This window comes from Crotalus tigris, unplaced genomic scaffold, assembly GCF_016545835.1.
Source record: "Crotalus tigris isolate CLP2741 ecotype Arizona unplaced genomic scaffold, ASM1654583v1 scf7180000018504.2861643, whole genome shotgun sequence".
Lineage (NCBI taxonomy): Eukaryota > Metazoa > Chordata > Lepidosauria > Squamata > Viperidae > Crotalus > Crotalus tigris.
The window spans coordinates 2,686,966-2,706,247 of record NW_024097043.1 but is presented as its reverse complement, the minus strand read 5'-3'; the positions used below and the strand labels follow the sequence as shown (position 1 = coordinate 2,706,247).

General features: G+C 39.9%; 1 protein-coding gene across 1 annotated transcript in view; it reads left to right on the top strand.

Annotated features, from left to right (window-relative positions):
- IGHMBP2 (immunoglobulin mu DNA binding protein 2) overlaps positions 1 to 4,193 on the top strand; it is a 68,376-nt gene extending 64,183 nt beyond the window's left edge. The window contains exon 15 of the mRNA XM_039353256.1: positions 1,371 to 4,193. Within this exon, the coding sequence (XP_039209190.1) occupies positions 1,371 to 1,568 (198 nt within the window). The 3' untranslated portion in view covers positions 1,569 to 4,193. The remainder of the gene's footprint in view (positions 1 to 1,370) is intronic.
- Positions 4,194 to 19,282: the final 15,089 nt, after the last annotated feature.

The window sequence follows — 19,282 nt, the reverse complement described above, 5'->3', positions numbered from 1 at the left end:
CCTTTTTTTAAATTATAAAATCATTAGTAATTTTAAAAGCATTAGAACAGAACTCTTGATGAAAACTAGTTTTTTTTAAAAAAAAAAACATATTCATATTATTTAGTTCAATAATTTTTGTCACACACCCTGAATTTGAATAGGTTTCGTTTGAAGAAAAAGGGAAGATTTAATCTTTTTAGAATTTAAGTCATGGAAAAATTCATATGGGCCAGCCTAAATGCTTGATCAATTAAGACAGAACTAATAAATGTGAACATTTTAGGTATATGCTTGGGTTTGATCCAGGGCAATCCCCATTTAATTTCTGCATTTGCTTCAAATCTTTCACCAGAGTGTTTTATACTTTCTTGTTGCCTTGGATAAAATCCGGAGGTGATATGCTTATTAAAATAAAGCTTTCTGACATAATATAATTACCTGAGTTGATCCACCTTATAATCTTATATTCCAGAAATTCTGCCTGATTCCATCATCACTTACTAGTAATAAAACAGACTTCTATAAAAGCCATTGTCAGTCTTTATTATAACTTTTATTTTATTAAAGTATTTAACTTTTCCCTCTAGGTATTTTCTGCTCATATTTTCTCATAATTTAAGAATTGCTATGCTCAGTCTGCCCCTGGATATACATTATTATTTCTGGCACTTTGCTTCAAACATACTTTTATTTATTCATTCAATTCATGCAATGTATATTGGCTGCCCAATTCTCGAATTGTGATTCTGGATGGCTAACATAAAATGAAAGGAGACAAACAACAGCAACCAATATTAAAACAGCAAAGAATGTAATGCAACTGAAGCCTCACATAGTTATTATCTTAACCATTATGAGACAACCTCAACCAATACATTAACTAGGTTTTCAAGGCCTTACCAAATTGGGCCGTCTGAATCTCAGGGGGTTGCTGTTCCAGAGGTCAGGCCCTGCTCACTGGGTTTTGCCAATGGTATCTAAAAATATCTGTTGTGTTTATACAGTTGTGTTGCTACTGACTTTCTTCCAATACTCTTCTTTCTATATAATGTTGAAGTTTACAGAATCGTGATAACAATTTTATTTTTTCAGACCAAGAAACAAAGTTGCCCAGAAAATGGAATAGAGATATCCTGTCCACTTGTAGAGTGTAAAAAGAAAATACTTCAGCTGTCTGAAAAGATGATTTAATTTTACTTTAGCTTCTACTGGGGGGGGGGAATTATCACTTTTTTTTTTTTTTTGCTTTTGGAATTAAAAGAACTGTCAATAAACAAGTGAACTACTTGTATAGTTCTGTAAAGTTTAGGGCAGATATAGGAAGTAGTTCTTTTACTAATATTTTTTTCTACTGGGTTATCTTGATCTTCTGTCTTTATTTCCCACAGGTTCACGGATGTGGGGAGAAAGCCAAAGCAAATGCCCGGCAGAGAATCAGCAAGGAAGGGATCCTCTATCCTGGGAGTGGGATGAAGGACAAGTCCTTGGATCCCACCAAGAGGGCTCACCTCCAGAGATGCTTGGACCAGAAACTCAACGAACTGTCCAACCAGCGAAAGAGTAGAAGGAAAGATCGGGAGAAATAAGAGGATTTGTCGCTTTGGAAAGGAATTAAACCTAACAAGCTGTCCTTTAAAGCTTGTTCAAATTTGCAGGGAAAAAAGCTAATAAAAATTTCGAACATTTGGGCTCATTTTTTTCTTTATAACCAGAACATGCCTTTGAATAGTTCTCAGAGGTCATAGTACTGCTTAAAGTTTCACCCTGAAAACCGTACCTGCAGATTTTGTAAAAGCTGTACCTTATGCTATAAAATATGTTTCTACCTCTCACATCAACGTTATAAAACCCTGTTGATTAGGGGAGAAAAGCAGTCTGCTTTGGCTTTCAATAATTACTTTTGCTGGCAGCGTTTTAAAATATACAGTGAACAGTTAAATAGATAGCTACACAATGAAGAGGGATGTTTGTTTAAGAGCATGAGTCAATGATTGAAAGTAACATAGGTATGCAATGTGTTTATGAAAGTGACAGGAAGGTAAAGGATGTGGTAGACCTGGATGAAGGTGACCTGATTGTGGAGTAGAGGTCATGAATATATCTGAGAAAATGAAGATGTAGATTTAATTATGAAAACTAATATATGAGTTGGCATGATCTAGAATATTGGTGTATATGCAAGAGAAATTAATAGTTTGATCATAATTTCTTGATATGCTCCATCAATGCTTATATTGGAAGAGCCAAGGATGAACCTGGGGGAAAACTGTGCGTGGCCCGAATCCATCTGAGAAAGTGCAGAAAAAATTAGCCTGCTAGTCGATGGGAATGGATGGGAAAAAGAGGAAAGACTGCAATAAAAGTTAAATGGGCTACTTGGAGACCCAACAATGAATGGGAACTGTTCAGTGACCATTTACTTAGAGGAACTTGTGCTTTAAGTAGTATGTATTTTAATGTGTATTTTTCTGTAGACATCAAAAAACAGTCCTTTTGGATGATGGTTTTGATTATTTAGGATCAAAGATTGTGAAGCATACAAAGATAATAGAAGCTTCTGACTACGAGAGAGACTATAATAATGTCACAAGTGGTTCTTGGAGGTAAAGGAAAATCCAGTTGGAGAAAAGGAAAATAAATGAGTGGAAGCAGAATGAGTAAGGGAAAAGTACAAATCCTGAATGAAGAATCATTTGTACATTAATTACTCTCTCCAGAGAATTAATAAAAAGTAGACATAAGCAAGGGGATATGGACATTGTTTGGAAAAGAATAACCAGTATAGAGTTATAAATGCTATAGAAATATATGCAGTTACACTAATGAGTATTAAAAAGAATGTTTGAATGATAGTGAATGGGGTGAACAAAAAATTGCATATAAGAGCATGATTGCTGCAAAAATTCAGATGAACAAAGTATATCTTATGATGTGTATAGACTGAAGAATGTAATACCAAAGAATATGAAACAAAAAGATGAATTGAGGTAGAGGGATTTTCACTGAAGTAAAACATTGTTTTAGAAGTAGGTGAAAAACACTAAAGAAGCAGCATCCAGCAGTGAATGAATTAACCAATAGAAGAGAATATATGTAGCTGCAGGTTGAACTGTGGAGTCCTTGGTGCATTCCAAGGTTAGTTGTTTTCTTGCAGACATTTTAGTTATCAAACTGAATGAATTAAAAGTGAAAGTGAGGAACTGAATTGGAATAAACCTAAAGTGAGGAAATATTGAAGTAGGGTTATGGAGATTGTGTGTGTGTGCGTGCACGTGCGTGTGTATGAATGGAATTAAAATGAATGTTAGTGGGAAAGGAAGGGAAAAAGAGAAATGGGCTATAAATGCAGGTGGAATTACTGGAGAGTTTAAAATATGGATGTAGTTTTATTATGGAGTGTCTGTGACTTCTTTAATATGATTCTCTGAAAAGAATGGGACAAAAGTTTTAGTTTGTAAAGTGTAAAGTGTCAGTAAAAAGTATTTGGCAGATTATTGACTGAAAATGTACTGAGGTGATGATGAGCAAAATTAGAGAAGAGTCATGCAGTTTTATGCCATTGAGGTTTAGACCAGATATTTGCTCCTCAGCAATTAACTGATAAATGTATGAATGTGAGGTAGAAAGTTTATTAAATATTAGTTGATTTAGAGAAACCATATGATGATGTGAATAAGCTTGAATTATGAAGTGTTTTGTATAAAATTACGAAGTTGGTTACTGAATGCCATAAAAGCAGTGTATAATGAAACTGAAATACATGTGGAAATAAATGGTTCAATACTGAGCAAGGGAGTAAGACAAGGATTGTGATGTCCACTGTTTATTTAATGTATTTATGGATACATGTATAAGGAAGACCTGTGATACTATTAGAGGCATATTACTGGGGAATTTAAATGTGCATATATATTTTTTTGCCAAAGGCTAAGAACTAGAATGATGTAGGGTTAATATCGGATATATGATGCAGGAAGAAGTATGAAAATCAATGTAATGAAGAATACAGTAGTATTCATTTTTAAAAAGGTATGAACAATTGCAAGTTAAGTATAAATGATAAAAATCCAGATGAATGGATTTGTATGCCCTCATAATTTTCTACAGATAGAAAAATGGCTGCAGAAATGTTAAGATGAGCAAATGTTAATAGGAGAGAAGTGTTGGGAGGAATGAATGTTTTTGAAAGAAATAAAAATGGCTGTGACTAAGAAGCTATTTCTGCCTGCATTGTTATATGGAAGCAGAGTTGTGTATGTCAGGCAAAGCAGAATGCAGTAAGCTGAATGCAGTTGGAATAGGATAGGGGTAGGCAATCTTGGCTCTTTTAGGACTCGTGGACTTAAACTCCCAGAATTCCTGAGCCAGCATGGCTCAGCTTGGAAACCTCTCCCTTTCCCCTCAGCATGGTTGGCTCAGGAATTCTGGGAGTTGAAGTCCATGAGTCATAAAAGAGCCAAGGTTGCCTACCCCTGGAATAGGGTATAGTAAAACCAGAACCAGAACTCAATCCTGAGAGAGGGATAAATGAATGTAGATTGAATGCAAAAGTGAGTGACCAATATGAAATAATTAGATTGAAAGTGATTGGATATGTGAATAAATGAATGAAATTAAATGAGGGATTGAGGATTGAATCACAAATCAAACATATGAAGGAAAATTAATCAGTTAATGTAGAAGGGAGTGACTGAAAATGTGGAATGAAATTAATGAGAACCTGAAAAAACAGGTGAAAATTTTAAAGAACAATAGACACTGCGTTAATTAATGTGTGTGTGTGATAAAAGCAAGGATGGCTTCAAACATTGAAAAGTATAGAGAAGCATTTTTAATAGTTTTGGTGTAAACCCATTTAAAGTTATATATATAAAATTTCTTATATCTTCCCAGCTTGCCTTGAAGAATACTGCAGTTTGCTTTGAAGATATATAAAGAAGACAAATAGCTTTTCTTTCAAACTGCATAGCTCTTTCTTCTCAGCAGTCATTAAATAAAATCTCTGAAGCAACATATTTTAGTTCACTATTAGAACCCAACTATAAAAGTCCAAATGGGCATTGCTTCTTTGAAGTAGGGGGACTTCGGCAAAACATGCCACATGTAGAGAATATTATTGTGCTTCTTTGATCATTAATAAGTTGTAAAACAAAATTGCACATACTGTAAACATCTACACCCCATTATAATAACAGCATGTTCTTTTGAGCTTGATGGAGGGAAGAGTGACTGTTCAACATTCCCACATCTGTTACCATTGCTGTCTGGGTTTGATAAAAGTTGGAATTTAGTAATATCTGAATTCATCACAGTTTGTCTTGAAGTTGTTACCCATTTATTGTATTTGTCAAGGCCACCCAACTCCAGAAAGTTTGGGCAGCGGTCAATGGAATTTGGAGCAGATCCAGACACACAATAGCTTCTCAGTGCACCAGGAAGAGAAATAAATTGGTGCAGTGAAAGGAAGAATTTGGATCCAGAACTCCAAGATCTTTTTAGAAAATTACTGCAGCATTAGGATAGAGGTGTGATTCTAGCATCTTCCACTACATATATATCCAGCTGCCTCCTATTGTCAGATACAGTTGTTTGTTTAGCATAGGAGAGGGCAAATTGCAGGTGATAACCTCTTAGCATCCCAGGATCACACTGCTAAAATTCAGCAGCAAAATGTAGACCTCGTTCTTTTAGGCTCATCCTTGTGGCGCCTGCAACCTGCTGTAAAACCAAATGTTTGAGTTATTCATCTTTGATCTAATATACAGGTATTTTTTTGACTGGCTGCAGTTCTCAAGGTCTCAAGAAGAAAACTATCCTAGCCTTGCAATTTAATTGAAAATTAGTTGGAATTTAACCATTCTTCTGCAGACATGTGCTAGCCCTTAACTTGGGGCTAGAGAATCTATAGACTAGATTTTATTTTTCTCAGAGTCCAGTAACATTTGATGCTTTTTGAGGTGCTTTGAATGAAAATTGTTAATTTACAGAACCAAGTGAGTATGAAAATAGTTGCCTTTATTTCATTCTGCAAAACTAAACATGAATTGGGCAAGAGAAAGCTGTCCGTTTTCAAGAGGGCTTGCAACAATATTGCCTTTGTTTATATATTTGCTCAAATATAAAGGAAGAAACTGCACTACTTACTTACTTACTTATGGAACTGTGATTGTGATTTTTACTTCATTATGTGAAGTAAAATACACTGCCAAAATATACAGAAGGTTATTAACAATTTTTTGTGGCTCTTACATTTCTGTGACACAGATGTTCTTAGTTCTAAAATAGCTGTAGCAGAAATTGCACAGCTTTGGATTTGGCCATCCTTTCTTGCCAGGCAATGTGTCCTTGAGGATCCACAAAACCCTGTGGTTTTTACCATCAGTTGGTATATTAACCTTGAGTCAGTTAACCTTTCTGAACTCAGAGAATTATTGGCTTTTCTTTTTAGTCGTTGCCATGAAATTAAAATGCTGTTGATGTTTTGTCAACCAGATAAACTGGCTTCATAACATTTCTATGATACTAATCACAATGTGGCTTCAACCTTGACTGCACTTTAGTGTATGTGACTTATGAACAATGTGAGACTGAAATAATAAAACTAAATGGATTTCTTTTTTAAAAAATGACCATAATTATGGTTTATGATTTACATAAAATAAATGTACACAGTTTAGAAAATCACGGTATGACACATTTTAGAGCAAATGGAGCATACAAAGTCAAAGGCAAGATTTAAAAGAGATCCAAATTGGCTCTAACGAGGGTAGCTTGATTAACTGTTGAAATAAATTTAACTTTTAGAAGATCCAGAACACAGTATACTTGATATACAGTGGAGGATTTAGAAAGTTTTTGAAGGGCCTATATTTATATTGCATCCTATACCTACTGGATAGTGCTTACAATTTCTTTTTGAGTCGATACAGATGTAGCTAGGTCATGTTACTTGGTTTCAAGTTGTACATCTCACTCTTTCTAGTATATTTGTCAATATGTAGAGAAGAGATTGTGGTTTGTTATTATTAATGATAATATTATTAATGATAATGGTAGCAGTCATAAAGGACCTAAAATTTTCCAAGTGCTAGACTGATATATTCCTATAGGATTATAGGTATAATATGGAAGAAGAAAACAGGAAGAAATCTATTTGGCTGGGTTGATCCCAAAAGGTTGAGCATCATCATTCTAGAGCAGTGGTTCTTAACCTTTTTAATGCTGCGACCCCCAACCGGTCTTAAGTCGAGGACTACTCAACCAGTCATAAGTCAAGGACTACTCAACTGGTGCAGCACCATTTGCAGAATGGGACTTTTGGCGGGCTCAGCAGGGCAGAGACAGCCTGGACAATTCCTATTGGCTTTTGAAAGCCAATAGAATTAGACTCTGTTCAAGAGAGTCTATTCTATTTGCTTTCAAAAGCCAATAGAATAAAAGGGAGTAGCACAGCTAAGGAAAAGGGGAAAAAAAGTGGCGGACTGCGTTGTTTGGCGACCCCCGTGAAATGGTCATTCGACCCCAAATGGGGTCCTGACCCACAGGTTGAGAACCACTAGAGAGGAAAGCCAAAATGGAGATTTGGGCTTTGCTTTCTTTCTTCCCCACTACATGCTGATAGAACTAGGACAACAAACCAATAAAAAATTGGCTAACATTCATTTGTTCATTCGTTCATGCAAAGTAACAGACCAGCAATCTTATTCAGATTCAGGTGCAAGCAGGTACAATCTTTGTCTGGCAACCTACAGAAAAATTTAACCGTTGCATTCTGTGTCACATTAATGTTTTGATGATATAATGACTTTAAACACACACAGAGATACATACACACAGACACATACATACGCACCTAAAGCAAAACATGTCCTTGGTCTGTAGTCTGCCTTGATCTGCCAACAAGATACTGCTGAACAAGTCCCTCATCTATGGAACAATCCGTATTAAGCATCATTATGCTTGTTTTTGTATACATCCGTGGATTTAGCTATCAGCCTATATCCTAAGGCAGTGGTTCTCAACCTTTCTAATGCCACGACCCCATAATACAGTTCCCCATGTTGTGGTGACCCCCAACCACTTGTACATCACCGGGTGCCAGGGGCATGGCCAAAGAAAAGGGGGAAAAAATGGCGGACAGCCTTGTTTGGCGACCCCCGTGAAACGGTCGTTCGACCCCAAATGGGGTCCCGACCCACAGGTTGAGAACCACTGTCCTAAGGCAATTGGAAAATGTTTTAACAAATACAAAAATGCAAAAAGATGAAAATATGTGTTAATAATTTTCCTTACCCTGATACTATCCAAATGAGTTGGTAGGTGAGTTCAATTAACCTCAAGCAACATGGATTTTCTAATGGGAAAAATGCAAGTGAAAAGGAAGGGAAGAAGCATCATTGTTTTTCCTCCAATTATATTTAGGAATATATTTTGTTAGAGTAGATCTTGCCTTATCCTGGCATTCTGCATTGCTGCAATGCTGTCTTTGCTACTTTGGAAACATCTAGTTTGCAATGAATCCTCATTTGAAGTCAGTTGATTAATAGTTAACATTCTAATGTGTTTAAAAGTATTTCAAAGATGAAATATAATGAAATATTAACAATCCCATAGTCACAAAAGTAAGTTATCAGATGTAATGACAATACATTGAAAGAGAACAATAATTCTCTTGATGTTTAGTTTATTTGTGCTAATAAGAATAAAGAAAAACAGTCCTTATCAGATCTGGACAGCAAAATTCAGGGCTGCTATAAGGAGTTAGTTTTTTTGCATCTTTTTGTTGTTTTTAGTGATTTTGGCAAGCTGAATATAGGCCTGTAGCACCCTTGAAGCCATGCCAGATTTTGCTGAACCTGTCCCCCAAATGCACGTTCAGCTTTTATCTGATTAAATTGTCTTGACAACACTTAGCAATCAACATCAGGCAAATCACCAGCTGATATGATGATGTTCAATTACATAAAATCCCAGCTGATTACAATGAATTACTATTCAATTCCATCCCCAGCCCATCCTCCCTCCCTGCTTATATACTGATTTCCAATAGCTACTAAGCCAGTGGTTCTCAACCTGTGGGTCGGGACCCCATTTGGGGTCGAACGACCATTTCACGGGGGTCGCCAAACAACGCAGTCCGCCATTTCACCCCCCCCTTTTCCTTAGCTGTGCTACTCCCTTTTATTCTATTGGCTTTTGAAAGCCAATAGAATAGACTCTCTTGAATAGAGTCTAATTCTATTGGCTTTCAAAGCCAATAGGAATTGTCCAGGCTGTGCACCAGTTGAGTAGTCCTCGACTTACGACCGGTTGGGGGTTGCAGCATTAAAAAAGTTGAGAACCACTGTACCAGCAGTGTTTCTCAACCTTGACAATTTTAAGGCATGTGGACTTCAACTCCCAGAATTCCACAGCCAGCAATGCTGGCTGTGGAATTCTGGGAGTTGAAGTCCACTTGCCTTAAAATTGTCAAGGTTGAGAAACACTGTACTAGGGTTTTGTTTTCTCCATAGTGTATCCAGTTTCATTCTACCTTTATCTTAGATGATACCTGCAGTCAATCCAGAATAAGATGAGTCTTCATTACACAAGGGCATCGTGGACCATATTGAGTTTCTTTTGCTAAGTCCCACAGCAATCCATTCTCACAAAGAATTAGAGAGGCTGAGTTCTCAGTCAGATTTCTATTAAGAGGGCACTGATGGATGTGAACAGACAAGATTGCAGAGAAATTATTCTCTGGCCACTGCTTTGTGATCCTCTTCCAAGCAAGATTGATTTTACTGTTCAGCAAGTCATTCCCACAATTCCCATTAGTCCCGGTCCCATGGTCTAAAATGGTCAGAAGTCATCTCTGTAATATCTGGGCTGCAAAATTCTGCATGGCCATGATGGGGCAGCAAAGAGACGCAGAACTCTGTCTTTGCTGTCTTCTCATGGTCAGCCAGAGTGTTGCAACCCTGGAGATCTGCAGCGGGGAACTTTGGAGTTGTGAGGCAAACTTCAAGTTTGAGAGAGGCTGTTATAGGCATATTTAAACATCTCCTCTGAGCAAAATAAACTGGAACCTGCCATAATTTCCTGAAAGTAGTCATACTCCAGTTGGCAGACCAAGCATTTAAAGATACTCTCACTTGCAGTCTCGCTCCTTGTCTCACTTTTCTTATAGTGTTTTCATCTTTAGCATTGGCTCATTACCCTCCTATTGCACCCTCCGTCTGCTCCATTGTTGGCAGCTGTGTAGTGCAATCAACATCTTAATTTATATTCCAGTGATAAATCTTTCTCTTTTTTCCAGGGTGCAGAGGGAAAAAAAGGTTCAAATGATGCCATGGAATGAAATCCTACCACTATGCCAAGAAAAGGAGGGCTGGGTCTGCAGAAAATGCAAGCTCGGTGTTCCATGTTGATTGAGTGGAAAATAACTAAGCACTTAAAGATAATGACTGTCCATAGAGAAAAAGCAGATTTGCTGAGGATGATTTGCTCACGCTGGAAGTTTTTGCAGTCAGAGCCAGGGAGTGTAGCGGAGGGGAGGCATTCCTCCTTTCCTCTCAAGGAAGCATGGTGAAGGTGGGGTATTTGCAGGGATGCTCCTGTGTTTCTGAACTTATTCACTGTAGGTTTTATTAATACCTGCTTTTGTATCCACTGTATGTAAACAGCCAGGAGTGTTCTCACCCTACCAGGCAATCTACAAATAAATTCATAGATTAAATGAAAGAACTAGCTCAGGTTGGAGTTCTTAAGCAGCTCTGGCTGATCAGGAAAAAAGATAACTAGGGTTAGACCAGGGGTCTTCAAACTTGGCCCTTTTATGACTTGTGGACTTCAACTCCCAGAATTCCTCAGCCAGCGTGCCTGGCTGAGAAATTCTGGGAGTTGAAGTCCACAAGAAAATTAAAACCAATGCCATATAGCAGTGGTGGCGAACCTATGGCACAGGTGCCAGAGGCAGCACTCAGAGCCCTCTCTGTGGGCATGGGCGTCATCACCCCAGTTCTAGGCCTTCAGCTGGGTTTTATAAAACCTTTTCGCTTTAGGCCTCTGCCGCCATGTGCAAAAAAAAAAAGTTCAATTAGTCAATTTCAACTTCTCGCGGGGAAAAAAAAGTTCTTGCAAAGTTGGAATTGATTGATTGAACTTTTTAATCCTACCCAGTCTGCTGTTACCACTGCAGCCATGCCCACCCAATGGGCCACACCCAGCCAATGGGTCACACCCACCCGGCACTCGGCGATGCATAAGTGGGTTTTGGGTTGCAGTTTGGGCACTCAGTCTCTAAAACAGTGATTCTCAACCTTTCTAATGCCGTGACCCCGTAATACAGTTCCCCATGTTGTGGTGACCCCCAAGTGGGTGTGGCCACCAGTAAGAGGGAGTAGGACAGCTAGGGAAAAGGGAAAAAAATGGCGGACAGCATGGTTTGGCGACCCCCGTGAAATGGTCATTTGACCCCAAATGGGGTCCCGACCCACAGGTTAAGAACCACTGCTCTAAAAGGTTCGCCATCACTGCCCTATAGGTTAGGGCTCCTTTTATTGGAATAGCTACAGTAATGGGTTCTTGAAAGTCTGGATGTACTTCTCCCCTCCCTCATTTTTATCTTTGTGGGAATTAAGGAGGAGCCTGTCTAAAAGGTTTTCTCAAGTTAGTTTCTTGAAATGGGCCTAAGTCATTTGATCCTTACCTTGGTAGAGGCTCTCCCTTCTGTTCCCCAAGACCCCTCATTTTGCCCTTTGCAGGTTAGTATAGATAGTCCTCAACTTACAACCATATTGGAGATGAAATTTCTGTCATAAGTCATGATGGTTGTAAGTCAAGGCATCTGTGTGACCCACTTTTTTGCAGTGACTGAAAAGCAAACTCCACAGGTCAATACATTCCTATGGGTGTTTTTTGCCCAGAAACTACTCCAAAAAGACAGTTTCTGGCAAAAAGCAGCATGTAAATTGTTGTGTAGTGGGCTTCAGTAGGCAAGGAGCAGACCAGCATAGTTACAATGTTATTTACTGACTCAAACTAGAACTGGAGAACTACAGGCAATTGCCTGTAATTTATACTCTGAGCCTACAGGGCCTTAACCAATCACAATACTTGAAAAACCCACCCAAATATGAGAGTTCAAAGTTTCCCTCCAAAACAATTGGAGTTAACAGTCAGGGTCATCTTAAGGTTAGTTTCATTTTAGCTTCACAAGCAGCTGGAGTTAGGTTAGTTTCACTTTAGCAGGGATTTTAACACCACTTCATATACATTTATTTTCAATACATAACATAAATAGTGTCACATGACTGTGAAACAGTGCATCTAGCAGTAAATACAAGCCAGTTTCCAAGAACCTAGAAGGTCAAGTGATTGCAGAGGGAGGTGAACTAGGTATTTGGGGGGGTGTCCGTCATAACACTAAGCAACTGGTCATTAAGTGAGGACTATATCTGTATTTGAATGGGAGGCTACCAAGGATTGGCAGAATATCTTGGGGAAAAGATCCCAGAAAAAGATAATAGCAAACCATTTCCACAGTTTTACCTAAAAACATTATATGGCCGCCTAGACGTTGTACACCATGATATTGTACACAAGGACATAAAGAACAGAGTTGGCATTATGATGTCACAATGCACATTTTGTCATTTGCCCCCCCCCTTCAACATCTATATGCTCAAATATGTTCTTGTAATCCAAGACTGAGCACAATTCTTAGATATCTTCATCATACAAAAATTAAATTTGAGTTGAGTCTTAGGATTATTAAAAATATTAAAAACTAACAAATAATAAAAAATAATATTAAAAATAAGATGTGTGGATGTGTTTGTGTGTGTTTGATTCACAAATAAAATTACTGCTGCCTCTGGACAAGAGATACTGTGTGCATGTACACACATGCCTTGGATGCTATCTGTTCTTGTCCAAATACTTGAGAGACGTATGAATATTGTGATTCCACAGAACAGGGGCAATGGGTTGAATATATGAATATTAATAACTTAAAATGTTCCTAGCTCTCTGTAATCCCATTTACCAACTCTTTGAAGTTGCCTGTGACTAATGCTGGCCTAAAAATGCCTGAAGAAACCATCATTACCCACTAATTGTGCCTATCTGGGTTTTTAATTCCTTCCTTCCCATGGCACAATTAGTAAAGCTTCTTATGACATAGAAATTTTTAGTCTAACCTGAGAAGACAGAAATGCTGGCTGGGAATTTAAAGTTGAAATCCTTACATCTCAAAGTTGCCAAAGTTGAGAAATGCTGATCTAGATCGAAAGATAGCCAAGCTTATTCAGACCAGTTCACTTCATTGACAGAAATCGTGTTATAATTGCACTTTTATAGTCCAAGTGTTTTACGAATGCAGGAGTTAGATACAAACTGCTATTAAATAAATGGTTTGGCTATTAAATACTACATAAAGTTGTCCATATCTCACTTTAAGCACATTTTAAAAATGTATTTCCATCTTGAATCTCTAGGACAGTGGTGGCGAACCTATGGCATGGGTGCCAGAAGCAGCACTCGGAGCCCTCTCTGTGGGCCCACATGCCAGTGCCCCAGCCTTGCCTCTCCCATGACCCCCTCCTCACCAGCAGCCCCCCTGGAGGAGAGTCACCCCCGAGCGTGGCCTACACGGAGCAGCGCAGCCAAGGACATGGCAGCCAGGCAACGTAAACAAGACTTTGCCTTCACACCCCATCATGCACAGTTGATGCTGAGGGGTGCAGGCAGAGGGCTTGACTGCCATGGGCTGCCTGGGTGGTCTGCGGCGGGCCCTGGAGGCGGTGAGTGACCCTGCAGGCAGGAGGGATGGGGGTGGAGTGGGGGCGGAGCAGGGGATGGAGCAGGGGCGGGGTCAGTTTTGGGGCACTTGGTCTCTAAAAGATTCGCCATCACTGCTCTGATAAAGAATCAGAATCAGAATAACAGAGTTGGAAGGGATCTTGTAGGTCATCTAGTCTAGTCCAACCCCCCCCCCACCCTACATCAATTCTGACAGATGGCAGTCCAGTCTCTTCTTGAAAGGAGGATCAGATTCACCATTTCTGATTTTCAGGAACATTTTTTATCCCTACCCCAGCTCTGTCAGGCAATGTGAGCTGAGAGAGTGAGCCAAAGTCATTCAATGGGTGTTCATGGTTGAGTGGGATTGAACATGGCCCTCCCTAAGTCCTTAATTACTATCTGTCATTGACTGTGACATCCAGTCACAAACTGATCCTCTGCTAGCTGTTCTGTGGACCTAAAATTGTGCAATGGTTTTTTACTTCTTTCTGCTAGCTCCCTAGCAGAAGATGTGTGCATTTGTATACATAAACCATTGAGATATTCTGATCTGGAAATATTTTTTTCTGTCTTATCCTGCCTCCAATCACTGCATATATGTCATGCAGGATATGATGATGTTGTGAGGAGGAGAAGCAGCTGAAATGAGGTTTTCTGTGTTAGCAAACCCATAGCTCCAATTCATTCTGCTGCTTTTCTGTGGGACTACCCTCTTCCAGTCCCTGATCTCCCTCAGCCCTCTTTCAGTTCTGAGGGAAACCAGATCCTTCTGAGCTCCCCCAATGGGTCTTCCTGTCACTTGGTTGATCTACAGAGTGCAAAGCTTGGTTCTCTGGGCTTAAAGAAAATATAACAGAATAACAGAATTGGAAGGGACTTTGGAGGTCTTCTAGTCCAACTCTGCTCAATCTGGAAACCCTATACCAGGGGTAGGCAACCTTGGCTCTTTTATGACTCGTGGACTTCAACTCCCAGAATTCCCACTCCCATGGCTGGCTCAGGAATTCTGGGAGTTGAAGTCCACGAGTCATAAAAGAGCCAAGGTTGCTTACCCCTGCCCTATACCATTTCAGACAAACGGTTGCCCAATCTCTTGTTAAAAAACTCCAGGTTTGAGGCATCCACAACTTCTGGAGGCAAGTCATTTCACTGATTAATAGTTCTAACTGTCAGGAAATTTCTCCTTAGTTCTAGGTTGCTTTTCTCCTTGATTAGTTTCCATCCATTGCTTCTTGTTCTGCCTTCAGGTGCTTTGGAGAATAAGTTAACCCTCTCTTCTTTGTGGCAGCCCCTCAAAGTAATTAGACATATAACTGAAAAGACTTTGCCCTTGTGCTTTGAAAGCATGCCACACAGGAATTCCCGTCCCAGCAGTTGGGGTTTTCAAGAGCCCTGACTCTTCCTTTCTTCTCATCTAATTTCATAGGATTGTTAAATAACTTTGCAGGCTCCCACAGAGCTCACCTTCTTTTACAAACTTCTCTTCAACAGCGCTTATCCAGCAACTGCAGATATCCAGGCGGCCACTAGATGGCAGCCAGAAAATACAAAACTGTCTTTCTTAACTGCAGCCTAGAAGATAATAGATCAGTGTGGCGAACCTATGGCATGGATGCCAGAGGCGGCACTCAGAGCCCTCTCTGTGGGCACGCATGCCGTCGCCCCAGTCCTAGGCCTTCAGCTGGGTTTTATAAAACCTTTTTGCTTTAGGCCTCTGCCGCAGTGTGCAAAAAAAAAAGAAAGGTTCAGTCAGTCAATTTCAACTTCTTGCAGGGAAAAAAAAGATCTCGCAAAATTGGAATTGATTGATTGAACTTTTTAGTCCCACCCAGTCTGCCATTACTACTGCAGCCACGCCCACCCAATGGGCCATGCCCACCCAATGGGCCACACCCACCCGGCACTGGACAATGCATAAGTGGGTTTTGGGTTGCAGTTTGGGCACTCTGTCTGTAAAAGGTTTGCCATCACTGTAATAGATCAACAGTTGACCAGCCAATCAATAGTTTCAAGAAATAATGAAAAAGTTAAATCAGACAAAGATATGAAAGGAAAGAAAGGGAAAAATGTAATGCATGGGTAAGCAGATGGCTGTGCATGCCGGCTTTTCACTTGGTTAGACAATGCTGGAATTTCATCTGAGGGAATCATTACCTCACCCTAGACTAGAACACGTGATTCTCTGTATGAACAGCCTCTCAGACACATTTTGGGATATGCATTAAGGGTGCACTATGTGCCTAGTAAAATTTAGGGCAGTGTGATTTTTTTGCCAGCTCTGGGGCAGGAGGCCCCATGTGTGCACATGACCTGAATCAATTGTATTTCTCAGTCAGCCTGGATATGCTAAGCTTCAAACTCTACAGGAAAGATAGCAGTCATCATATGAACTCATTGCTCTGCCCAAAGAAGCCCCAGGCACAACACAAAGGTATGTGCAATAAAACCGATGAAAGACATTGAACTGTCTGCTCTAACTAAACAAACATCGCAATACAAAAAATAAGTGCCCCCCCTCTGTTTGCCAATAACTCAGCCTATTTATGAGTTTCATATATCTGTTCTCTCACCATCATGTCATACTTGGTGTGCTTATTTTCAAGTATTCTAATTTGCTATCATACTTGCTAGCAGGCAAGTCCAAATGTAACCAATGGGACTTTTATCCAAGTGAACATATTTAAGTCTGAATTGTAAAGCATGCACGTAGGGAACATTTATGCAAACTAAGCAGTTCAGCATTTACTGAAGCAATTTAATTCCTTCTAGGGCAGAAAAAAATAGATTTGCTTGGTAGAGCAATTTTCTGAGTTTCCTTCATGCAGAATTTTATTCAGGAGCTTCCTTGGTGTTCTAGTTTAGAAACAGATATTTGTGACATTTAATAGTAAGATAAAAATATTGTTTTATGGATCTTGATTGCAAAATAAATCTACTCAACGTACAGAATGAGAAATACAATGCATCTTTCCTCTTCACATTTAGTGTTCAAAGATTCAAATTCTCTTCAAAAATATTCCAATTGAAAAAAGAGTTTTTGGGTGCTTCATAAAATTGGGATAAACTGTGACATAAGATGGCACAATAATGTCTAATTATAAGATCATAATGCTCAGATGACATTGCTTTGGCTCACTCTTTCTTTATAATAATCTGAGTTATAGCCTTCCTTCCTTCCTTCCTCCCTCTCTCCTCCCTCCCTCACTCCTTTCCCAGTACGGGGTGAGATATCATCAGTACGCAGATGATACCCAATTATATATCTCCACCCCGTGTCCTTTCAGTGAAGCAGTCGACGTGATGTGCCGGTGCCTGGGAGATGTGAGGGTCTGGATGGGGGTGAACAGGCTTAGACTCAACCCTGACAAGACCGAGTGGCTCTGGGTCTTGCCTCCCAAAGGTCAACTGGATGGTCCATCATTAGTCCTGGGGGGGGGTAAATTTACCTCCCTCAGTGCAGGCACGCAACTTGGGTGTCCTCCTGGACTCACAGCTAAATTTGGAACAACATCTATCGGCTGTGGCCAGGGGGACCTTTGCCCAGGTTCGCCTGGTGCACCAGTTGCGGCCTTATTTGGACCGGGAGGCTTTACTCATGGTCACTCATGCCCTTGTCACCTCAAGACTGGATTACTGTAACGCGCGCTACATGGGGCTACCCTTGAAGAGCATTCGGAGGCTGCAGTTGGTTCAGAATGCAGCCGCGAGAGCGATTGTGGGCGCGCCAAGGTATGCCCACATGTCACCTATCCTCCGCAGGCTGCACTGGCTTCCTGTGGGTCTCTGGACGCAATTCAAGGTGTTGGTTATCACCTTTAAAGCCCTTCATGGCATAGGACCAGGTTACTTACAGGACCACATACTGCCGCACAGTTCCCAGAGACCGGTGAGGTCCCACAGATTGGGCCTCCTTCAGGTCCTGTCGGCCAGACAATGTCAGCTGGCGGGCCCTTGGGGAAGGGCCTTTTCTGTGGTGGCTCCGACCTGGTGGAATCAACTTCCCCCCGAGGTTCGAACTACTCCCACCCTGCCGGCCTTTAAGAAAGCCATTAAAACTCTCCTGTTCCGGCAGGCCTGGGGCTGATGTCCCCGAGGGGGGGGGCGGGATATGATCGGACACGCTGTATGAATGTATTTATTTTATTGTTTTATTGTCATATTATTGTTTTAATTTTGTATGCCGCCCTGAGTCCCTTGGGATTGGGCGGCATATAAATTTTAGAAATAAATAAATAAATGCCTCCCTAATTTTATCTTCACAACTCCATGGACAGTTAGAGATGTGTTTTGATACAACAATCAATACATAAACACTAATTGAGCTGGAGAGAATTTGACCTATGAGAACCTTTCCATGCCTGTTTTTTCCAGGTTTCCAAATTGTTAGAAAACTCCTAGCTAGCACTTGCACCTTGGCAACTGGAAGAGGCCTGTGAGTTGGATGCAGTTCCCTTCTACATATAAATAGACATATTTGACTCAACAGAGGCATTTGTATTTCATATTTTTCTGTAAGAATGAGAGGGAGTCCCATGACTGATAACCGGCAACATCTCTCAGGAAACTCACTTATTATTCATGACCATCTGTTCAGATGCAAGAAGAGAAAATGTCCTTGTATTTTTGGAAAGAGGGGGATGGACTGGCTACTGATACCATTGCAGTTGAGCATCAGGCACAGGTGGGAGATTCATGGCAGGGGGTTATCCAAATGGTTATACAGGCAGATGGGTGGCACATAAAGACAACATACTGACAGCACGTATCTACCATCACTGAGGGGGCAAGCAGACGTTAGCACCTGGGATTTAGTATAATTTTAGTATAATTCTGAGGAGCACCAACCAGAACCAGATCAACATAGCAGCTTATGTGTAGTGTAGTGTAGACACTAAGCACATGCTCAACTTAGAAACTTGTCATAAGAAATCCAGGACTTAAACTAACAAGTTCTTTCACAGAAAAATCTATTCCCTGTTTTATCTTTGGTATTTTTATTCAGCACTTAATTTAGGAGCAAAAAAAGTATTTTTATAGTCATTGCTGTTGTTAGATATCTGGGAGTCAGATATGTGACCACTTGCTGATATGTTGAAGGTTTATTAAGGTCATCCAGTAGATGCTGATCTACCCTAAATAAGCAATGAAGCAAAAGGAGTTTGTGGGTTAACTACATATATCCAGAGTTGATACTAATAAATAAAGAGATTTATGGGAAGTATTAGCAGATGCAATCAGTAGGTTACAAGCAGAAGCGACTTCAGTATTACGAATTGTCATCCAAAATCGTATAATTCTGGATTTCCTTTTCGCTAGCCAAGGAGATGTTTATGTTCTCATTAATTCTAGCAGTTGCACTTTTATTGATCAACAGGATAAGGTTCTTGCTGATGTCTAGGTAATCTTAAACCAGTCTGCCAATTTTCATACTATTGCACAAACTGATGCTTGCTTACCATCCTTTTTCAATATCTGGCACTCTCTCCCCAATTGGCTACCCAGTTTTGGGTGGTTA